The sequence below is a fragment of the Euprymna scolopes genome, chromosome 20 (genome assembly GCF_053919585.1).
Source record: "Euprymna scolopes isolate OS-2025 chromosome 20, ASM5391958v1, whole genome shotgun sequence".
In the NCBI taxonomy this organism is placed as follows: Eukaryota; Metazoa; Mollusca; class Cephalopoda; order Sepiida; family Sepiolidae; genus Euprymna; species Euprymna scolopes.
Genome location: NC_136501.1, coordinates 86604732 through 86630514, shown reverse-complemented (window position 1 = coordinate 86630514; position 25783 = coordinate 86604732). Strand labels below are relative to the sequence as shown.

General features: G+C 36.2%; 1 protein-coding gene across 1 annotated transcript in view; it reads left to right on the top strand.

Moving 5' to 3' along the window:
• The window catches only part of LOC145241527 (ras-related and estrogen-regulated growth inhibitor-like protein), a 75080-nt gene that overhangs the window by 24377 nt on the left and 24920 nt on the right, over nucleotides 1-25783 (top strand). The window contains exons 2-3 of the mRNA XM_080104571.1: nucleotides 18812-18868; nucleotides 25155-25231. Coding sequence (XP_079960697.1) covers nucleotides 18812-18868; nucleotides 25155-25231 — 134 coding nt within the window. The remainder of the gene's footprint in view (nucleotides 1-18811; nucleotides 18869-25154; nucleotides 25232-25783) is intronic.

Below are 25783 nucleotides of genomic sequence, written 5' to 3'. Positions count from 1 at the left end.
TTATCGGGGTGAGATAGGGTAAGATTCAGTCGTAGGGGGCAATGTAACAGAGTGTGGGCGCGCATATGGTGACTCTATGCAAATGCCGAGCCGTGTGCAAAGTGACGTCAAGGCAAGGAAGAAAAGAAGGCGATATAAAGAGAACATGTGCGCAGGCCGATGATCACGTTTTATTCGGGAAAGTATCCGGAAATAAATATTGTTTCAATGGGAAAAAATGCATCAAGTTATTCCTTGTCTTGGTTTCCTTTGAGACAGAGTCTGCGACATGTTACGGCGATTCTCCCAGGCACTATCTTTTCCTTTGAAAGAAGGGTTAGTTTATTGCCTGTTGCCTATCAGCTAGTGCTAACGGGTCATTTTTCGGCCATTTTGTATCATTCGGGGAGGGGGTGCTCTCGTAAAACATGTTAGACACACAAATGTTCTTTTTGTTTGTTTGTTTGCTTACTTGCTTTTGTTTGTTTGTTTGTTTGTTTGTTTGTTTGCTTTTTGTTTGTGTTGTGGTGGCAACCACTTATTTGCATATGCGAATAACATAACACTATAAATGGCAAGCCTAGGTTGGCCTTGGTGTGTCTTACTCAAATGCCACCAGAAGTGACGCCGAAGAGCGTACATGTCCTCCCACTAAGACTCTCTGACTCGACACCGTCATTTGTACATATTGTAAATATACCTTTTCTTTAATACACTTATTATTGCGTTATCTTGTTGTTTGCGTCTTCATTGTATTTCCTTACTAATTATTGTTCAACCTTGCAACCACAACAGTTTGTTTGTTTTTTGTTTTGTTTTGTTTTGTTTTGTTTTTTTGCACTTTTCATGCCAGTCTGGATTTCTTAAGAATTTCTGATCCACGTATTTGATTCGCAAGTGGTCCTATTCTGTTACATGAATTAAGTATGTATCAGTTGGTTCGATTCCGGGAGACTATCCTTCCACACATTAGTTCTTTCTTTGTGTGTGAGGTAGTTCTGGTGGCCTTTTTCCTGATTCAGAAAGTGAACCTTGGGTTTACTTGCGACAGCCTCGTAACTCTTCCTTTATTTTATCCTTTGATCATCACATTTTGTAAGCGATTACATTACTTGGATCCCTCAGCTAGAACATATAGTACTCCAGCCGCGTTCCCTACCGTTTGAACTATCGCAAATAGATAAGAAAGATTTCACATCAAACCACTTCAAGCTATGAATGAATTTGCGCATGCAAAACAGTAATAGAAATGTGTCGGTAAGTTGAAATGAATATTTTTCATTTCAACTTGCTGACATATTTCTGTACGCGTTATTCATCCATCCAAAGATTGGCGCACGATTACTATTTCCTGTTAATTTGTTAATAAGTAGTTTAAAAGTATATCGGTTAAATATTTTCACACAGACACACATACATACGTGCATCTACTGTTTTATTTAACTGGCCTTGTAAACTCACAGTTTCATAATCCAAACAATCTAATCCGAGTTGAATGGGTGACCCAACGAGTCATTTTTTTCTGTTATTACACTTCATGTTTTCTGTCATCGGTCAGTGATAGAAATCCTCCTAGACTAAGGCAATTTTAATTATTGTCCCAATTCAGAGTGCTCCTTTTTTTGAGAGAGATCTGAGTTTTCCTTGCATTAAAAAATAGACGTTGTATCTAACTCTGCTATCATGGGAAATGGAAGGGGCAAGTAATAAAAACTCAAAAAGAAAGGCAACAGATTTTTTTTTTATTGAAATCACTTTAGAACTTATGAAATGGAGAGATTAGGTAAAAGAAAAAAATATTCAAAAGGAAATTATTGCCAGAAGAAAACAAAAGCTAAACTGGATGCGACGAAAGATTTGTCCGGTGAAAAGAGCGGGAATTGCCTCTTTTGCGCATGCGTCGTTTCTTATTTGCTATGCGGTGTTGTATAATGGACTTTTTTAAAAAAATATGACTCAACGTTTTTGGTCGCTCAAAAGGGTCAAGGGTACAATTGAAAAAGAAGGCGGGCACGTTCAGTTGAACGGCATGACCTCGTCGGATAATGCGTCACTGATCATAATCTGGGTGGATGCTTTTTGTTGAGAAGTATTATGAGGGTTGGTTTTTAAGAGACATTTTATTTTGTTAAGTGTTTCTTTTCAGCATGTTTCGGGATTTAAAAGCGAGAAAGGTTTTGGTATGGTTTGTCTGGTTTACAACATGTCACTGAAACATGGCATATAATCGCTTGGCCTTTGGGCCAGGATCAAAGTGTAGTATCTGTTCCGGCAGATACTGCACTTAAGATAATTTGTACCAGTCAATGGAGGGGAAACCCTCTATACTGGGACAATTATTATTTTTGGTAACCAGAGTGACCCCTTTTAGGGGAGCTGGTTTTTACCTCACATTAAAAACGGCCTTGTGCCTAATTTGCTCAGTGGGGGAGCAAATAAACACCATCTGTTCCGGCAGATACTGCACTTAAGATAATTTGTACCAGTCAATGGAGGGGAAACCCTCTATACTGGGACAATTATTATTTTTGGTAACCAGAGTGACCCCTTTTAGGGGAGCTGGTTTTTACCTCACATTAAAAACGGCCTTGTGCCTAATTTGCTCAGTGGGGGAGCAAATAAATACCATCTGTTCCGGCAGATACTGCACTTAAGATAATTTGTACCAGTCAATGGAGGGGAAACCCTCTATACTGGGACAATTATTATTTTTGGTAACCAGAGTGCCCCCTTTTTGCCTACTTTTAGGGGAGCTGGTTTTTACCTCACATTAAAAACGGCCTTGTGCCTAATTTGCTCAGTGGGGGAGCAAATAAATACCATCTGTTCCGGCAGATACTGCACTTAAGATAATTTGTACCAGTCAATGGAGGGGAAACCCTCTATACTGGGACAATTATTATTTTTGGTAACCAGAGTGCCCCCTTTTTGCCTACTTTTAGGGGAGCTGGTTTTTACCTCACATTAAAAACGGCCTTGTGCCTAATTTGCTCAGTGGGGGAGCAAATAAATACCATCTGTTCCGGCAGATACTGCAAGCTATGACTAGCTATGACTAGCAAAGACCAGATGTGGGGGCAACCCCACATGCCTGACCTTTAACCAGCTCCCATTTCCTACCTCTCGGGAGCTGGTCCCCTTTTTCCCTTCCCCCTCCCTTCACTCCTCACATTAAAAATTGGCCTTGTGCCTAATTTGCTCGGTGGGGGAGCAAATAAATACCACCATCTGTTCCGGCAGATACTGCACTTAAGATAATTTGTACCAGTCAATGGAGGGGAAACCCTCTATACTGGGACAATTATTATTTTTGGTAACCAGAGTGACCCCTTTTAGGGGAGCTGGTTTTTACCTCACATTAAAAACGGCCTTGTGCCTAATTTGCTCAGTGGGGGAGCAAATAAATACCATCTGTTCCGGCAGATACTGCACTTAAGATAATTTGTACCAGTCAATGGAGGGGAAACCCTCTATACTGGGACAATTATTATTTTTGGTAACCAGAGTGCCCCCTTTTTGCCTACTTTTAGGGGAGCTGGTTTTTACCTCACATTAAAAACGGCCTTGTGCCTAATTTGCTCAGTGGGGGAGCAAATAAATACCATCTGTTCCGGCAGATACTGCACTTAAGATAATTTGTACCAGTCAATGGAGGGGAAACCCTCTATACTGGGACAATTATTATTTTTGGTAACCAGAGTGCCCCCTTTTTGCCTACTTTTAGGGGAGCTGGTTTTTACCTCACATTAAAAACGGCCTTGTGCCTAATTTGCTCAGTGGGGGAGCAAATAAATACCATCTGTTCCGGCAGATACTGCAAGCTATGACTAGCTATGACTAGCAAAGACCAGATGTGGGGGCAACCCCACATGCCTGACCTTTAACCAGCTCCCATTTCCTACCTCTCGGGAGCTGGTCCCCTTTTTCCCTTCCCCCTCCCTTCACTCCTCACATTAAAAATTGGCCTTGTGCCTAATTTGCTCGGTGGGGGAGCAAATAAATACCACCATCTGTTCCGGCAGATACTGCACTTAAGATAATTTGTACCAGTCAATGGAGGGGAAACCCTCTATACTGGGACAATTATTATTTTTGGTAACCAGAGTGACCCCTTTTAGGGGAGCTGGTTTTTACCTCACATTAAAAACGGCCTTGTGCCTAATTTGCTCAGTGGGGGAGCAAATAAATACCATCCGTTCTTCAGATGCTGCACTTCATTTTCTTGTTCTCTTTCGGTGGAGGAGAAATCCTTCACGGCTGAGACAATTTTTATTTTTGTACCTTTTCTCCACGTTAAAAAACGACCCTGGTGTCTAACTCTGTCCCGTGGGGAGGCATAGTAAATAGGTACATTATTTAATGCCCAAACAATCTTATATATCTATCTATCTATCTATCTATCTATCTTTTATATATATATATATATATATATATATATATATATATATATATATATATATATATATATATATATATATATGACCGTGCCTGTGTGTGTCTGTGTGTGTACATTTCCCTACGCAATAACTCTGTAAATTTTCAGTCTACAGACTCGAAATTTGATATACAGCAATGGTTCTCAACCTTTTTTTAATCGTGACTTTCTTTTCTTTTTAACGTATTTTCTTTTCTTTTTAACTTATTTTATTTTTCAGTAATGTAAAAAAAAACAAAGAACATATATCAACAGTTTATCTTGCAGGAAGACTGAACCGATATTAACGTTACGTGTACCATGGGGGTCCACATGGACCCCGGTTGAGAACCATTCATATACAGGGTACTGAGATTTGGGAAAATCTTTGTGATCGGTTTTCGGCCAGAAATTTGCCTGTTAAGAGGTCAAAGTTCAACGATGTGACCTTTGAGAACTCTACTAAACTCCTCCGATAATGTTAGGTCTAAACACTTGAAATTTTAGATATGAGTTCCTTGGACATAGATCTAATCTAATAACTTGATTTGAGCCCAAAACAATAAATGTTAAGGGGTCATAATAGGGGTCAAAGTTTTTAAAAAATTGACCACTTTTTTTTTTCTTGCTCAACATACACCTCCAAACACCCGGGCAACGCCGGGCTGAAATGCTAATATATATATATATATATATATATATATATATATATATATATATATATATATATATATATATATATATATATAAGGATAAAGGAAAAAAGACAATATAAAGATATATACTAATGCATATAAATTTAATTGTTCATTTAATAGGGAGATTACATCACTTAGGGGTGCAGGATATATACGTTCTTTATACCTAAGTATTTCGAAGTCTAATGCTTCTCATCGTTCTATACCACCTTAATCTTCAACTTTTCTTTCTTCATATTTATACCGCTTACGATCTACTTTAGACATCCAATTATTTCGTTACTAATGTAGTTATCGCTAGACGTCACATTTCTAATATGTTACCTTACACCTTCTCTCCTCTTCTGAAGATTTAAGGATACTTTAGAAGAACGATATGCAATAAAATTATGTTTTAATTTGGAAAAATTGATACAGGAACTATGGAATGCTTCAGACTGCTTTTGGACCATCTTGCATGAATCGGGCATCAGTTTTTGAGTAGCATAAGGGATTCAAGGAAGTCTGTGATGAATTATGAGAAGTGTGTGAGAAATAAGGAAGTCAGAACACCAGAGTTGATTGGCCAAATAAAGAATTTCATGGATAAGAACCGTCACATGTCCATAGAGACAATAAATACACAGTTTGATGTCAGTGTGGGAACTGTACATACAATTATTCACAAGAAACTGAAGATGCGGTAGATTTGCACAAAGTTTGTCCCAAAGGTGCTCAGAGAAGAAATGCACTGTCATGCGCATCAAGACAGTTCATTACTCTCCTTATAGTTCAGACCTTGCTCCCTGCGACTTTTTGTGATTCTCTGAACTCATGAAAACCCTTAGAGGCTGTCGTTATGAAACAATTGAGAAAAAGAGGATATGACAAGGGTCTTTCAGCAGTTTTTTGGAACGGTACACCAAGTGCATTGCAGCCGAGGAAGATTAGTTTGAAGAGGACTAAAGTTTTATGTGTGTCCTATCAATAAATTGACGGCAGTTCGTATGTGAATTTTCACGAAGGGATTCCACTTCGTTTTTACACTCTTTACATAAAACTAAATTAAACTAAATATAACCCAGATTATAGACCTTTGTCCCTAGCAGCTGTATTCCAAAATGATCGGTTAATCAGTTTAAAAGTGAACCCTGTACATACAAATACATAAACATATACACATATCTTCTTTGCCTCGGAACTTGCTCCATCGGCAACAAAATCAACAAAGAGTCTAAACCAATTTTGAAATGGTATGATGCTGGTCCTGTGTAGTTCTAGGAGGTCCACTCTCCCAGACTTCACCTTCTCTTTTTGAGAAGTGGTTAGTGTGATGTTCATCAAAGAAGCAAGCGGCCACGTGTTTGTGCTTTGTGTGGCTGTAGAAACGATAAATAAATGATCAACACTCGCATCGGAAACGTCCTTGTGTACTGCGGGCTGAGAAGAAAGAAAAATCAAAAAGATCCAACATACCTGCTAATGAGGCATGCTGGACACGATAAAAGCCGGATGCTTGTTAATCGCCTGAGGCGCACTTGCAGAAGAATGCTTACAGGATTTTTTTTTCAGATCAGAGCGCCCCCCCCCCCCGGAGGCGTTGATTCCTCACTCCCACTTTCCGAAACTGATGTCATATTTTTCACCGTAAGAGATAGACAAATACACTTTTAATTTTATATAAAGATTAGTGCAAACACTGGTGAGGCATATTTTTATGGAGGATGTACAACGGTTTATTTAAGTAATTCGAATCATTTATTTCCGTGTCCAGGCGACACTTTAAATATCTGAGACGCCATGATTATTGGAGTTGTGTATATCTATTTGCTTTTGTGTGTCTCTCCTAGGGATCCAACTCAAGTTGTCCTCATAAAAAGGGGGAGAGGCCCCTGTTCAAAGAATCAAACAATATCGTTTCCTTAAGGGTCATTCCCTTTTATTCGGATTTTCAACAGAACCGGTCGACGTCTCCACAAAAATAAACATTTGTGACTTCAATAATAACTTAAATGCCCTGATTCACTCGGCAAATAAAAGCTTAAACGCTGAGTGAGCGCAGTGAAACATGTTTAAAAGTTATTACCTTTTCAAGGGGGGTAATTACGGATTAGGTTTATAAAGGTGGGTAGCCAGTTGTCATACAAACCGCGGTTCACCTTGGCACCATTTTAAACCTAATTCTAACTCGTGCTGCAGTGGGAAGCAGGTAGATGGAGGTCCATAAAAGTTATTGCCGGTCGACTTGTATTTAGCAAGGGGAGATTTTCCGTGTTTTTCTTAAACTATATCATCATCCTCCTCCTTCTTATTCTTCGTATTATTATTATTATTATTATTATTATTATTATTATTATTATTATTATTATTATTAGGGCCCATGAAAATTCTACGGAATGAGAAATATATTTAATCAACAAATATGTTTTGATAAAGCTGCTTTTCTGGATAGTGCACGAAATTAGTTTTTAGATGCTGCAAATCTGAGTTTATTAAGATTCGTATGAAAGTAGTGTCCATTTTACTTTATGAGATAAATTTATAAGTACTAATAAATACTCAGAAAGTAATATTGTGCTACATAGTTCAATACGAATGATAAAATCACATTGTAAAAGACAATTTTTATTTACTCATTCAGTCGAGCCTCTCTTGAGGGACAATGTTTTTATTTGTCCTGCTTCTTTCCAATGTTCCCTTTTTGTTCATAACATTGTGCTGACTTGTTTCTTCAGTAAAGAACCACAGCACATCGCAATTACTATGAGTTCTTTTCTCACACCATTACAATGTGTTTATAATGATATTCGGTAACGAGGCTAAATCAAAGGGAGGTCACTCTCATATTCGGGTCAAGGATTGCTAGATTTGCCTTTTTTTAAGCAAAATTGGTTTTTTTTTAAGCAGTCTTGCCTTCAAAAATTGTATTTGTCTTTTTTCAAAGCGTAACGTACAGACTATGAAAAAAACAAACAATAATATATAGATTATTATTGTTCACTTAACTTCAGTGTTGCGATGTTTTACACCATTTTTCCCTCCCCCATCAAAAGTGGGCTTTGCACCAAAACTAGTAAGGATAGTCAAAGGGTCAATTAGAGGGAAATCACTTGGCGTAGGATTTTTCTGAGCTAAGCAGAACTGACTTCTGGAGTACGGTGATGTTGTATCAGATTTCCAAGGTGTTCAGATGTTTCATAAGATCATCAGGAATTGAGCTATCTATGATGATTGGCACGATCAAAGTTTTCTTATTTCACAACCTAGCAATCGCCACCCTCAATTTCTGATAGTTCCGTACTTTCTCATTCTCCTTGCCTGTTAAGTTGATGTTGTTCGAGCAAGCTACATCAATAATTTGGCATTCACTGGTCTTTTTGTTCACAACTACAATATCCGGTTTCCTGCGAGTTAGGTCTCGGTCATACTGAAATGAAATCCCAGAATCTTAACGTCCTCATTTTCCATTATCCTTTCTGGGTGATTTTGGAACCATTTGTCCGTCACATGAATTCCAAACTTTTGGCACAAACTTCAGTACATATTTGTACAAACTTTGTCATGTCAACGTTTGTACTCTTTGTGAGCAAGTATAGAACACGCACTAACGATGCATGACACTGTTTCAAGAGATATGCCACAACAACGTTCACTTATCAGAACAGTCCTTCCCATAGATGTTTTTTATTTATCGCATTTGTATTTAGTGGCAAATTTAAGATTTTCTGTTTTTCTTTTCAAGTTACCTTTAGACAGAAAATTCTGTGTCTTGACATTTTTGTGCCTTAGTATCTTGTTCAAACTGACCATGAAGTTTTATTCTTACTAACTCCGCCAACTTTTCTGCTTAGATTCTTTCTTTGTAATTCTTATCTTCCAATGAATCTTTATCTAGCTCTTCCTCTTGCACCACTGCTGCGAGTAACACTTCATGACTGTTAGCCAATAATGGTGAACCTTTCTAAGCTCTCCCCTGACACATTCCTCAATCGCAATAAGCCTTCTTACTCCTTTCTTCCTTGTGATATACAGCCTGGGTACATTAGAAATTTGACTAACATTTTCCGTGTGTCTCTATCCAGCTTTTTCATTTCTTCCTATGTCCATCCTACAAACGTTGCACTGTATTGAATTACAGCATGAATTGATGTTTGAGAACAGGTTCCTACCATTTAGTCTAGATTTCAGGAGCAGTTTGAGTCTCCTCATATACAACTCTTTCGTTTTCTCTTTTATTTCATTGCAAAGCATCATATCAAGTTTAAGCACCACCAGGTACTTGTAGCCTTTTGCACCAGGATCTCCTAATCTTTTACCATTTGCCAAAATGATGCCTTTCATGGCTCCCCTCTTCCCTCGTTTAAAACTAACTACTGCATGTTTGGAAATTCCAAACTCCATATTTATGTCTTCACTCCACTGCAGTACAGTTTGAACCAGAGAGCCAATTTCCTTGTCTGTTTTTCCAAATAATTTCAGATCGTCCATAAATAACATGTGGCTGATCTTAGGTACATTCTTCTCAAAGTGATATCGCATCTTCGTCTCTGTACATGTGTCAATGGTATGAGTGCTATTATGAATAGAAGTGGCGAGAAGGAATTTCCTTGGAAAATACCTCGTCTGATGTTGAACCCAATTATATTTTAAGCCATCTCTACCATTTTAAACGTCCTGAGTACCCACGAATGTGGCAACATATCATAAGTTTTCTTGTAATCTATCCAAGCAACATTCAAGTTTGTTTTTCTCCTTTTGCAGTTCTTTAAAATACATTTTTCAATCGATAGTTGGTCGTTTGTTCCTAAACACCTTTTCCTTCCGCCTTTTTATTCCACTGGTAGTGAACCATTTACTTCAAGATGGCCATGTATTTTGGAACTGATTATCCCTGTCAGTGTCTTCCAAAGCAAGTTCAAACAATTGGTCTATAATTTTCAAGATCTGGCCCTTTAGCAGGATCTTTCATTATTAAAATAGTTTTTCCCACTACAAGCCGTTCTGGTATCTGGCACAATCTGACACAATCATCCAGAGAAACAGAAAACCTTTCATAAATTCCTATGACAACTATTACCCATGAATATCATCAAGTCATAGTCCTTTCCACTTAGGCATGCACTTCATTTGTTTCCTCAAATCTTCAATAGAAATGTGGATGTCCTCTTGTTTCTGCGCTTCGTCTTTCACTTACTCTAGCGATCCAGTCAGCATCAACCTTGTGGGGAGTCAATCTTGACCAAAACTTTCTTAAGAGTTAGGAGCCATTGTTTTGCTTTCACCTCCTTCCAGATGTCTAACAAAAACTTGGCTTGTTTTGAATAACTTGTCGTTAAACTGCTGGATTCTGTTATGCCTCTTAATCTTGGAAGCTTTTGCCATAATCTGCTGCTTTATCTCTTCCATAGTCGTATAAAACCTCTTGGCTTTCACTTTGTATGTCTATCCAGTTCTTCTTTTTCTCATTGTTTGCATTCTTTCCACTCTCCTTTAAACCATGCCAGCATTCGAACTAGATTTTTTTTTATTTCTTCAGACTCCCTTCAATTCCCCTTCTCCAATATGGTTCTTTTTTTTTTTTGTTTCATTTTTGGTTGTTTCGTTCCTACTATCTCACCAAACAACACAGTTCCTGCCTGAAAAATGTCTCTGACATGCTCTCCAGTGACACCTTATTCATTACCCTGTTCATTTTATTCGTTGCATTCCTTAACTTTGTCTGTTCAAAATTTTTAGAATTAAAAATCTTTCCTTTTTTACTATTTCTCATTAATTCTTTCGGTCTATTCATCAAATTTAATTCATCATCCGTTATTTCTGCACTGGAACTCTCACCACTATTACGTAATCTATCCCCCTCCTTTTGAACGTTATCATTATCTATCATTCCCATCAGAGTGTCATTTCTGCTTTCTTATTCTATCTTTTGGCACACTTGAGACATTTCTGGGCTTTAGCAGAATCAGATTCGAGCAAGATTTCAGCATAGTCAATGTCACCGGCTGATGCACTGTGCAATTATTATTATTAGAGATTTTATATATATATATATATATATATATATATATATATATATATATATATATATATATATATATATTTCTTCTTCTTTATCTTAGGTATATATATATATATATATATATATATATATATATATATATACATACATATATATATATATACATATATATATACATGTATATATATATACATATCTATATCTATCTATATCTTCTATATCTATATCTATCTATCTATATCTATATATCTATAAAAACAGAGATGTGTGTGCCACAGACGATTTCTGATTGGTTAATCCAATAATCACATCTCCTAAAAAACTATGGTTCGTAGGCTCTTACCTTTACCATAAAATATTATGGCTTGATTTATTGTCCATCTTGGAAGGGTTTAATTTTTTTCTAACTTGCGATTTACAACTTAAAAAAATACGAAACTAACTTACAATCTAACAATCGAACCTCCGACACCACGGCCGCCATTATGAAACTAAACTAAAAAAAAAAAATACGCGCGTTCACTCGTTTTTTTGTGCATTTTTTTTTGGGGGGGGGCTAATTTAGCATAATAGTGTCCATTTAATAGTATTATCTTGAAAAAATAAAAAAATAAGGAAAATTACCAAAAAAACAAACAAGAACAACAAAAGTGTGCCGTATTTTTAAAAGTTTTAATGCGTTATTTTTATTTGCTTTTTTTATTTCATCGGTGAAGAAAATGGCCAAACAGAAATTTTGAAGGCCAAATTTCGCGAATTTGGCCTTTTTTTTAAGCAGTTTGGCCTTCAAAATTTCTGTTTGGCCATTTTCTTCACCGATGAAATAAAAAAAGCAAATAAAAACAACGCAATAAAACTTTTAAAAATACGGCACACTTTTGTTGTTCTTGTTTGTTTTTTTTGGTAATTTTCCTTATTTTTTTATTTTTACAAGAAAATACTATTAAATGGACACTATTATGCCAAAGTAGCACCCCCCCCCCAAAAAAAAAAATGCACAAAAATTCGAGATTTATGGTTTTGACGAGATAATTTAGCGAATTGTCCGGACTATTGCGAGATAACCATCCATTAGTTTTTCCTGAAATTTTGCCACAAATTGTATTTCATTACATAGATGTGCATAGTAACAACATTTTTTTGCCGAAAATTCCCGTTGCGTCTCCAGATTACATCGGTGAAGAAAAAGGCCAAACAGAAATTTTGAAGGCCAAACTGCTTTAAAAAAGGGCCAAATTCGCGATTTGGGAAAATCGATGTGATAGGTTTTCGACAGAAATTTGGCGATTAAGTGGTCAATATTCAACGATTTGACCTTTGAGAACTCTACCAAACTCCTCCTACAATTCTGGGTCTAAACAGTAAACACTTGATATTTTAGATATAGATTCCTTGGACATGGATCTAACTTATTAACTTTACTTGATCCCTAAACAATAAATGTTAAGAGGTCATAATAGGGGTCAAAGTTTTAAAAAATTGACCGTTTTTTTTTTTTCTCAGCATTAACCTCAAAACACCTGGGCAACGCCGGGCACCGATTGCTAGTACATTATATATATATACATATATATATACACATGTATATATATATATATACATATACATTATATATATACATATATATATATATATATATATATATATATATATATATATATATATATATATATATATATATATATATATATACAGCCACCTTCAGTCTTTGACAGACTATAGATACCCACGAAGGGGTGCCTGCGCATGAAATTTTTGTGGCAGGAGGAGCGCAATCTCCAGCCACACCTCTCCTGAGTCGACATTATTAAATACCAGTGGCAAGTGAAGTGCATGTATAGGACGACTGGAAACAAATGCCAAGATAAGCATTTTTAATATAATTTAGCCTACTACCCTTCCCTTTTAAATTTAACATTTTATTTTTATAGAAATAAAAATATATTTCATTTCTTTTATCTGGGAACCAGACTGGGACTTCTTCAGTGGCACAAAAGCTTTATTATATCGCCTGACGAGGACTTTTGGTTCTTGTCAAAATTATCCGAAACACAGAAACATTAGCATTTTCAGTGTAGCGACTATGGAATATATATATATATATATATATATATATATATATATATATATATATATATATATATATATATATACTTCCAGGTAATGAAATGAATAAGATTACCGATCAGTGAATTTAGTAGTTTTAAGTCTTACAAAATATTATTGAAGGTAATATTTATATAAGATAATCCAGCTAAATAAAAGTGCTCAATATACTAGATAAATAATTAGGGTTTATATATTTAAAATTTCGTTTAGAAAGAATATTTTGTGTTTCAAACAATAATTTTGTATTTTGAAAAGTAAGTCTTTCTAAATGAAATGTTAAATATATATACCCTAATTATATATATGTGTGTGTGTGTGTGTGTGTGTGTGTGTGTGTGTGTGTGAGGGGGGGGGATAAATAGATAGATATAGAGATAGATAGATAGATTAGTGATGGGATGATTCCAATATTTTTCCTGAATCGCAATTATCGATTCCTTACAAAATTCTCGATTCCGATTCTCTATAAATCTTTAAATATTTAACTACAAAGTTATCTTTCCCAATTACCGTAAAACCACATGTTAAATGTGCAGATATTTTCTCAGATTCGTAGGTTAAAATCAATAAATACTTACTATTTTATCATTATACCAGGATATATGGGAGATTTTGTTTTAAACAAAATAAATAAGACCACCAAAAGAATTGTTTTGGCATCGGAAAATAGGCACAAATTGTTTCGATTCTGGTAGCGATTCCGAACCCCTCAAATGTCACGATTCCCGATTCTGATTAATTGCACTAACATATATATATATATATATATATATATATATATATATATATATATATATATATACGTTTTATTTTTTATTACCGTATCTTTCTGTTAAGTTACATTATTGTTTCAGCTACTCGGCCGTTTTTTTTGGCCGTCTGTAGCTTCCTCAGACTTTTACAGAAACGGTTTCTGTAAAAGTCTGAGGAAGCTACAGACGGCCAAAAAGATGGCCAAGTAGCTGAAACAATAATGTAACTTAACAGAAAGATACGGTAATAAAAAATAAAACGCATATTTGCTCTAAAACAGTATTGAGCACTGTCTTCATTTTTTATTAATTACCATTTCCACTATATATATGTGTGTGTGTGTGTGTGTGTGTGTGTGTGTGTGTGTGTGTGTGTGTGTGTGTGTGTGTGTGTGTGTGTGTGTGTTCGCTAATTGTAAGTCAAGCACTCTGGTAGATTATGGAATTTTTTCACATAACGTGAAGTAACACTCTCTTATATATATGGTAATCCAATAGGAATTAATTCGTTTTTTTTTTAATAATGAAACGAATCAATTCCTATTGGATTACCAATCCATCTTCATATTCCTTCTAGTTATTGTTAAATAGTGGGGTAGACTGGATTCTCACACGTAAAACAACTTGTTTGTAGGAAGAAATAAAATTCTCTAATAATATGAGTCCTTCTTTGCTATTCGCAGCATTTCTTTCAGTCATCTTAGATGTCTTAGAGTGTTTGTTAAGATACAGTCGACAAATCGATTTTTTTAAATATTTCGTTTTAAGCAAAAACAATATCACGTACTTAATTGTCATGTCGAAAATATTAATATATCCAAAAATTATTAAAACTTATCGAGAAAAATGCGATGTTACCCAATTTTTCGTAAAAATTGTTTTTAAGTATAACCAACTTTCTACTCGATAAGTTTTAGTAATTTTTGGATATATTAATATTTTCGACATGACAAGTAAGTACGTAATATTGTTTTAGTAATTAGACGGTAGAAGTTTAAACGGAGGAGACATAACTCCGGACGGAATATTTTAGATTACTTGTGTCATGGCTGCAATATTTGTTGTCTATAGTGATAGACTTTTTTTTTAATCACTATAGCATTTGCTTTACTCGATGATTTTTCGTAATTTTTGGATATATTGCTATTTCCGACATGGCAATTAAGTACATAATATTTTTGCTTAAAACGATATTCAAAAAAAAAAAATTGATTTGTCGAGTTTATCTTAACAAACACTATCCTTAGTTCTGAAAAAATTATGAAACAGATCATTCGATAAGGATGGACTCGTTAAGTTTGAAAAAAAAAGGGGACAAATCATTTGGATGCGTCAAGTGATTGACAAAGTGCCAAAGAATCTCATGACTCGGTCAGATAAAGAACGAACATGGAATTAGATCCGAGTTGTTGACAGGCAAACAATATGTGACCTGTTTTGTCCGACTTCCACGTCCGCTTTTCACTATAATTATTGTTTCAGGGGGGCAATTATTGTGTTTCTTAATTATTGCGCACTGGCGAACCTTGCGCAAGTTTAGGTAACTTTTACATGAAAAATAAAAATAAATAAATAAATTCGTTTTCATATCCATCAAACATATTTTATAATTTTTTAGATGAATATTGATAATTTTAATTATTTGTATTATTTGAACTATTGTTCTCGTTTTGGATGTTATTCTCACAACGTTTCGGTCGATGTAATTTTCGACCTTCTTCAGGTCAGTATTGTTGAACTCCGGAATCAATAACGAATTTCCAACGGAATCCAAACGGAATAATTTATTTAATCCACGCAAGCACCCGTGTTGCAGCAAATAAAAGTGTTCAGTAATTATCAGTTCTAAGTGACAGGCTTCTAAAGGTTGGAGGTTCAATCCTCGATATGGGCGATACTAAGAATTAATGATGAGACGATTCCAATATTTTTCCCGATTCCAATGCAATTTCCAAGTCTATTCTAAGTTCTCGATTCCGATGCAATTACTGATGCCGATTCTTTTAAAATTTCTAAATATAGAATTGCTCAGGGGTTGGATTCACGCAAAACCCCATGTAATATGTACATGTATTTTCGCAAACGTAAAAAATACAGGGTGGAACGATAAAATTGTCGTCATAGAAAAGACGACATGATTCATTTTCCGTTTAATGAAAACCGTTTTCCTTTTCTTTTTTTTTCTTTTTTTTTTCTTTTTTTTTTTTTTTTTTTGCAGACCATCTACTAGTTGACCAGTTGCGTACAAATCCCAAAAGCGAAAAGAACCTTCCATCATGTCTGAAATTGGCACAATGTTCAACGAACGAGATCAGAGATGCACTGCTGTACAACTTATGCTCTCTACCCATCAAAGTTATGATAACAGAACCGTTACCACCACCCTCAAAATGCATCGCTGGATTGCCACGAATAACAGGGATGTGCCCAGGGTGATGAAAACAAAGTTTCCGCTACGGTTATGGTCTTTGATATGGTTTCAAGTGAACGACGCATCATGCCACCTCACATCTCCGAAGTTGGCTTGAAAGTCAACACTAAAGTGTACTTTAATGTGCTGAAGAGTGTGGAGATTCCCTGGTGCAATTAAGTGACCACTGGCAGACCCTGTGTGTGGCAGCAGGACTCGGCGCCAGTCCACAAGTCCAAAGAGACCCAGATTTGACTTCAGAAGGAGTGCTGCTACGACTTTGTACCCTTCTCTCACTTGCCTCCCTCCTCCCCGACATGAACCAGCTGGACTACTTCGTTTGATCGTATTCGAGAACATCACCAACATGACCTCCCACAACACAAAAGCCAGCCTGATCGCCGCCATCCACCGATTATTCGCCGAGCTCCCACCGACGTTTGTGGAAAACCATGCTCCCAGTTCCGAACCCCTATCGAGGCGATGATTAAGGCTGAAAGCGGCTACATTGAATAGATGTCAGCTCTATTACATAATCAAGTTACGTGAATTGATTTTTTTTGAATAAAAGTTTTTAAAATAAAGCTGTACTGTTGTTTTCTTTAGGCGACACTTTTATCGTTCCACCCTGTACAATTGAAGGGAGGCGAACTATATATTTTGGTTTTAATAGTAATTTAAAATCAATAAATATTTATCATTTCATCATTAACATGAACTGATTAATCGTCCCAATACTACTATGAATATAATTACTTATTGCTCAATGGAATGAGAGCAAGCAACCTCAATTGTTGATGGAATGAGAGCAAGCTACCGCCGTGGATTAAATGAAAGATCCCATTCGAAATTCTTTACAGATTCTCGAGTTCGTCATAAAGATTCACAAGTTCGACAAGACGCGCACATAAAAAGGCTGGGAGTTACATCGATTTGTGAGAATGGCATCAAAGATGAGAACAGTAGTCCGAATATACCAACTAATATAAATCCTCATCTCACGTATTCCGAATAAAATTTTTTTTAAAATAAATAAATCCAACAGTGAAAGAAAAAGCAGATAAACTGTTTGCATCAAAAATGTATTCACATCAAACGATCATTACTTAATGCACTAATTCTTCCCAATGCTTAGAAATGGGGGGGGGGTATCGATAGTAACACAAGAAGGTATTTATTTGCTCCCCCACCGAGCAAATTAGGCACAAGGCCGATTTTTAATGTGAGGAGTGAAGGGAGGGGGAAGGGGAATCGATAGTAACACAAGAAAATAAAGCTAAAAGTTTAACATTCAAGTTGTCTATAACAGGTAAACAAATACTACATGGCATGATAGACAACTAATTGCACTTACCCACAGTTCTCCGGCAGTCGGTGTATATTTATTTTCATTTTTAATTGGTTTTTGAAAGTTGGATTTAATTATAAAATTATATTTAGTTATTAAATTAATTATTTAACCAAATTATTATGAAAGTAATTTCGGAAGCTAAAAACGTAAAAGACTGTTTATTTCAGACGATTTGTTATTGTTTGCTTTTGAAATCTACCTTTTAAACTACAAAAAAAATGGTCAATTATTCATCGTAAACTTCTACTACACTTTTCCTGTCATTAATAACTAGATAATTTATAAGAAAAAACGCTACGATTGGTCAAATTTATTCTGATTAGCCAATGAAAACACTATAAATATAAATTAATTCCGGTTCATCGTGCAAATGTATATTGCTACATTTATTCCAAGTTCTTCATGAGCGGTTGTATTAGTAGATTTCCTCTGAGAGAAAAGTTCCTCCCACGCCATATAAATATCAGTAAATACCACTAATCAAAGATAATTATGAACAGTCTTGGGTTTGCGACGTTTGACAACAATTACAGCTGACAGAAGTTGTGAGTTTTGGGTTTATCTTTGTTGTTTCTTTTTATCGAAAATCGCTCCTGTCAATAAATGAAGCCACTTGATGCAAGAACTAAAAAATACTACTTGAAGATCAAAATCTTGTCAACGATAAGTGTTAGATGGAATAAATTCTGGCCCAGAAACAGCAATTCTTCTCTCTTTGTCAGAAACATCACTTATGAAAAATTAGGATTAAAGAACAAAATAAGGAAAGCAAGATAAAAGTAAACCCAGCATCCACTTTCTATTCTCGTTAAATTATAACGTGGGCTCGAGTTAGTAAGAAACCTTTGAGACTCGAACAACATGGCCAGAAAAGAGAAAAAATCCATGACGTTAGGGTCAGTGATCCCTATTAGGCAAAGCAGCATGTGGTTATAATGTATGGATGAATTCTTCTTCAAGCTATTGAAGAATATCTTAAAACCAATGAAGCCTTTCTACATATTGCATCTTGCATGGATTTTGCATTGAATAAACGATTCTATTGATAAATTAATCTTTTATTTTGATTGAAATATGATTTATTTTTTTACTATTTTCAGCTGTGACGGTTCGCTTTCTTACCAAAAGGTTTATTGGCGAATATAACTCCAACGTCGGTAAGTGGAATCAATTGATTTTTAATTTGACTTAATATATAAAGTAAAGTTAGTCTCTTTCTAGGTATAATACTATCGATGTTTCCCCAACAAGTGTTAGGAATTAAAAAAAGAGGGAAAAAATATGACATGAAAAGGTGAAGTAAGTTTATCAGTAATAAAGGTAAAAGAAGTTGATTAGGCACATAGGGAAGACACACAAAGGAACCTAAAATAGGATTGTTAATCAAGTGATTTGGGATGAAATGATCGGAAAATGGAAGTTAGTTTACGGTGAGTTTTGGGAGTGGCAATGAGTTTTGCGACAGTTTACAACCGGGATAGTTAACAAACAGTCTTAGGTTTGCGACAATTAAGGTTGGGTGAAAGTTTGACAGTTGAACGCTAGTTGTCGCTTAAAGCAGATCGTGATGAGCTGATGGTACTGACGACCACATCATCAACAGAGGATACAGATGTGAACCTTAGCGTTCAGAGGATTGTTTCTCGTGATAGTGTCACAAATGCACCCAGAGCATGACAAAATATGTTGCAGTTTTGTTTCTCTCACGTTTTTATTTTTAGTTGTTTATTTTTTTATACTTGTGAACCAGTGCATCTCTTGAGCAGCTGCCAATGTGGGAGACAACACCATGGGCAAAAGTGAAGATGAAAGATAAGACAGCAACAAGAATAACAACAACAACAATAATAACAACAACAAAAATAATAATAATAACAATAATAATAACAATAATAATAATAACAATAATAATAACAATAATAATAACAGCATTAATAACAATAATGATAACAATAATTATAATAACAATAATAAGAAGAACAATAACCATAATAATAACAATAACAAAAAAATAATAATAATAACAATAATAATAACGATAATAATGACAGCAATAATAATAGCAATAATGATAATAATAATAATGACAACAACAATAATAACAACAATAACTGCAGCACATGACACTCGATAAGAACCAACCACATCAAAGCAAAGATCGATAAAACACAAGTAAACAGCAAATGCAGACTCTGTGAACAAAGAGATGAGACGGTAAACCATATAATAAGTGAATGCAGCAAACTGGCCCAAAAGGAATACAAGAACAGACACTACCAAATGGGAAGGGTAGTACACTGGGAATTATGCAAACAACTGCATCTCGAACGCAAAGATAAGTGGTACAAACATAAGCCAGCAACAGTATTTGAAAACGAGAATCACAAAGTCGTAATGGGACATGGACTTACAAACTGATAAACCCATCCAAGCAAGAAGACCGGATGTCGTAATAATTAAGAAGAAAAAGAAATCCTGTCAAATCGTAGACTTTTCTGTTCCAGCTGACCACAGGGTGAATATCAAAGAAAAGGAGAAACGGACCAAATACATAGAGCTAGCCAGAGAGCTGATACCTATAATAGTAGGAGTACTAGGAACAATCCAGAAAAACTTTGAAAAAGAATGGGATAAATTGGAATCAAAGGTATGACTGGAAAAATACAACGAACAACAATCATGAAAACAGCTGAAATATTAAGAAAAACCCTTGAATGTGGAAACTAACAGACAGGAACAAAAAGCGTGGGCCAGACAAACTGCTTTTTTTTTCTTTTCTTTTTTTTTTACACGGTGGTCACCACTTATCAAGGCCCGGAAGCCACTCAGGGATAAGGGTTATTGCAAGTACAGTACGTCAGTGTGGAGATTTGATGAAGTGTTTACTTAAGGGGGCGGTTCATTAGGAATTTGTTAACGTTGGACTTGAACACATCCAAGTTGTAGTCAGGTGGGAAGCAGGCAGACGGAACAGAGCTCCACAGGCGTGCAGTTCTAAGAAAGAAGCTTTGTTCATGGAATCCGCATGTTGATTTAGGCACAGATAAAGTGGGGGAAATTTTTCACAGTGGATTCAGCTAGATGGGTGTTTTTCATGAAAGATTGGCGACTGGGGACCAGAGATTGGAGTTCAGACGAGCACCTGCTATGGAAATAACGATAAAACAAGGATAGGCTCGCAACGTCTCTTCTGTGGGAGAGAGGTTGCAGGGTAGAGAAAAGGGCATCCCCCACTAAGCTACGAAGACTATTTTGTACTCTGTCAAGACAGGATAGGCTGTTTTTAGCAGCTCCTGCCCAGATATGGCAACAGTATTCCATCCTTGGACGTACTTGGCTTTTATATAGATAGAGAATTGCATCAGTAGTGAGATATCTTCTTGAGCGGTAGAAGGATCCCACCATCTTTCCAGCAACCTTGGCAACAGACTTGATGTACGTGTTCCATTTCAGATCAGGAGTAATGGTCAAACCCAGAAGCTTGTCAAAACACGGGACCTCTCCCAGACGAGAGCCATCCATCCCAATTGATGCCAGCTGGGGATCAGAGCGTTGATGATGTAAGGATAGGAGTTTGGTTTTAGATGCATTAAAGGTAACCAGCCACGTCTTCCACCACTGAACCACGCGCTCGAGATCAGAGGAGAGAGAATCAGAGAGAACTTTGTCATTTACAGCCTTTGATGTGTTGCCGTAGATGGTCGTGTCATCAGCATAGATGTCAACGAATGATTTGTGTTTAGGGAGGTCATTGATGTAGATCAGGAAGAGAGTTGGGCCCAGGATTGACCCTTGAGGGACTCCAGCATTAATACTGCAGGCCTCTGATTTTTGTCCATCAACCACTACTCTTATGAGCCTATCGGAGAGAAATAATTTAATGATTGAGAATATTTCCAGTTATACCGTAGCTGGAGATCTTGTGAAGTAGGCCTTTATGCCATAACTTGTCGAAGGCCTTTGATATGTCAAGAGCAATTTCCCTAGAAAGGAAGCCTTTGTCAAGAGATTCACTAATCCTGTGAGATATAACATCAGCTGTAGATCTTGCAGAACGGAAACCATATTGTGTGTCACTAAGAAGGTTGTTTCTGCTGAGGTGGTTGACTATTTCTCTATTTAATATGGATTCCAGCAACTTACTCATAACACACAGGAGACTTATTAGTCTGTACTGAGAGGGAGATGACTTTTCACCTGAATTCTTAAATACAGGGCAAACTGATGAGGTTTTCCAGGGAGTCGGAAAGCACTTCTCCTTAAGGCAGCGTTTAAACAGTTTCGTAAGTATGGGAGCAAGTTCTGGTTGAAGCTTTTTTAGCACTATAATTGGGATGCCGTCAGGGCCAGTTGCTTTACTGGAATCAAGGTTCTTGATTAGCTTGGCGACCTCATGCACGGATATTTGTATGTTACCTAGCGTGTTCTGTGTTATAGGAGGAAATATGGGGAGTTGATAGCCTTCGTCACATAGGGTAGAATTAGCTGCAAAGTTCTTTGCAAATAGTTTGGCCTTGTCTGATGCTGACGAGATGACCTCTGGTCCATTGATAATGGTTGGGATAGAACGCACACTTCTGTTCAGGATCCTATTTGTTATTTGCCAAAACTGGTGGGAACCAAGCCACTGATCAGCTACCTTGGATTTAACAGACTGGGCATATAGCTCTCTTGCATTTTTTATTACTGTTTTACAGTGATTGCTGGCAGTCCTGAAAGCAGCTTTAATCTCAGTGCATCTATTACGTTGGTAGTTATGGAAAAAGTGATTTCTGTGCGCGATAGTAGCAGCACATTCTGGGGAGAACCATAGCTGGCTGTTAGGTTTTTGTTGGAATTTTTTAGATAGTATGAATTGGTCTATGCCTACAATTAACCATTCGGTCAGATCTGATACTATAGAGGACACTTTCTTTTTAAACATGGAGTGCAGAGGTAAATCAGATATGAATGTACGGAAGCTATCCCAGTCAGCCATAGAGTATTGGTATACAGTACGGTGGAGGGGTACATCTGGGGACTTCTTACATTTCGTTTTTATCTTAACTGATACAACAGAGTGGTCAGAGGATCCTAGAGGAGAATGAACGGAACATGAACATAGCTCAGGGGAAGTTGAGAGAAAAAGATCTAGAAGGCTTGTATATTGCCCAGGTGTATCGGGCACACGGGTGGGTTCGCGAACAATCTGAGTGAGGTCATAAGCAATGGCAAAATCATGACAAAACCTCCCCTCATTGTCTGTCTTATTTGAATGGGTCAGCCATTCCACGTTATGGACGTTGAAGTCACCACAGCTGTGGATGTTAGCCGAGGGATGTGCAGACAGGATGTGGTCTATTTTCTCAGATATGCTCTTAAAGATAGTAACTCCGCTGTTGTGGGGCCAATAGAGGGCAAATATAAATGCAGTGGTGTTAGCAAGTGCAACACAAAAGCACATATAGGGTAAATTAGGATCTTCTCTAGAGATATCCCTGCCACACGGGAAGCCATCTTTAATGTAGGCACATATTCCATGCCCATGGCGATCTTGGGGGTCGGCCTTATTCCAGTTTCGCTTAGAAATAATATGCTGCAAAGGCAAAACATAAAACACTACATGAAACCAAGAACACTGAAACCGCATATCTATAAGTTCTCTAACCCAACCCTATCCCCATTGCCACATTACTGCCCCCCCCCCAAAAAAAATAGCGAGACCAAATAACCAAATAGTCAAGGAGGGAAGAACGACCGATGAACTGACCAGACCTCAGCCGAATAAGTGCAAAGAGAACTGGGACCTTGGGGAGGCTTATTGCCACTCAAGTTCCAGCAAAGACCAATAAGTGCCACCAACGAGAAATCAATGGCAAGCAGCTGTTGTGATAATGCAAATTTATTTGCAAATGTTATCGAAAGAGGTGGAGAGTACTGGAAACCTGGGGAGACTTGTTGCCACTCAGCTTCCAGGGAACACATGCAGATCTCTGAAGACCTGTGTGAAAGCTCCTTGTGAACCAATAATAATAAAGATACATCATTGTGGTTGGTGTTTGACGAGCGGGGGGGGGGGAATGAGATCTCACATCAATTTTTATCGACAACTTTCTTCTTACAAAATAGATTTGATTTTGGTTTCTCAGTTTTCCTTTGGTGGATCATTAAGAACAATAAAATATACTAATTTTATTTTTTATAGAGGTATCATTAAAAAGAAGGGAAGTAACTCTGAATTTGTCAGTAGGGTTACTTTCGTGCTTATCGTGTTTATCGGCTGTTTTAACTTTATTTATATTATTTCATTCCAACCTCCACATAATGTCAGGAGAGAATATGCAACGTTTCAAGGCCTACCTCTCTCTATATATATTTTTGTATGGATTATTTCATCATTCATTTGATATTTGATTCTCCTGTTAAAAACCTTTAAAATTGATTCTATAAGCTTATTCATTGAACAAAAACCACAAAAGAAAAAATCAAAGAATAATGATAAAATATTAAAGTATTATTCTCATCATATTTCTTATAGAGAAATACAAAATTAAGAAAATGAGATTCAAATGACTCAAATTTTCAATTTGCTTCGGAGGAAAAGAAGGATTGGTCACATACACCATAATCAGAAAGGTGATTTGAATTTTTAATATCTAACACAATGCAGTTATCTTTTCAGATTTTCAAACTCAGATCTAAATCGAATTTTAGCTGAAAAACAAAACTTGACTTTAGACTAACCAATTTTCATTTGTTATAGTTGTGCTGTGTTATCGGCAATACAAAGAGCGTTCAATAAGTAATGCACCTCACCAACTTTGATTTTCCAAAATGGCAGACTAAGCTTGACTGAAAGATGCCTTCTTAATGGCAAAAGGGCATGGCATTCTGGGAGCTGCTTTCACAAATATCTGTCATGTTTGAATTCACAATGCCAGCGTTTTACAGGGTTATATAGTGGACATCATTACGATACGTTTCTTTCATTTCATCAAAAGTCTCCTGTTGTGTGTATCCTTTCAAATACAAAAACAAGACCACTGTGCGATACTCAACAGGCGTTTTTTTTTTCACACCTGACTCAGTTTAAATACATGTAAATCAGAAACCACAAATACTTCCGAGCTATAAATTGCCACATAACCTACAGAGATATAAATCATTGAACATGTAAAATTTCAGCTAGATCAGATAACTGGAAGTGGATTAGGGGCATTACTTATTGAACGTTCCTCATATAATAATGTACTTTGTTGCATTTTATTTTTAAAATTAGTTAATCCGATTCTAACAACTGCAAATCAGCATAGTGGAATTGGAAGATATAAAGCCCAGCACCGAATCCTAGGATTCCAAAAAATTGAATTCAATTGATTCTTGTAAGAAATCGAACTTTCCTATCACTACAAAAATTCTTTTGATTTATCGATTATTAAAAAAATGTTTCTTTCTCTTTAACAGATTTGTTGTACAGGTCAAAGGTCAGACATGATGAGAACCACACAGATTTAGAAATATTAGATTCTTGCACGAAAAAGGTATAAATCCTCTTTCTCTCTCCATTTCCTTCTCATCTCTTTCTCTCTCTTTCTCTCTCTCTATCTCTCTTGCTCTCTTATGTCCCCCACTCTTTCTCATATTTCCCCTTCATTCTGTATTATATTCCCTCATTTCTCTCTTATATCTCTACCTATCTCTTATATTTCAACCCCTCTTTATATATCAATCAATTTCTCTCTCTCTCTCTCTCTCTCTCTCTCTCTCTCTCTCTCTCTATATATATATATATATATATATATATATATATATATATATATATATATATATATATATATAGTCCGTTTATTATTTAAACTATTGGTTACATATGTGCATATATATTTCGGTGGAATCCCAATTCAGGGATAACACTTCATCAGACCAAAAAAGAATTGATATTGAAACGGGTTTCAAGATTACTTCGGTTTTTATAAAATATTTGGGTGTGATCTACATTTCGGGGAAGGTTGGGGTGTACACTTTGTGAATATGACCTGTAGTTTTATTTATTTATTTATTTATTGAGCACTCTTCACTAGATTTTACCATTT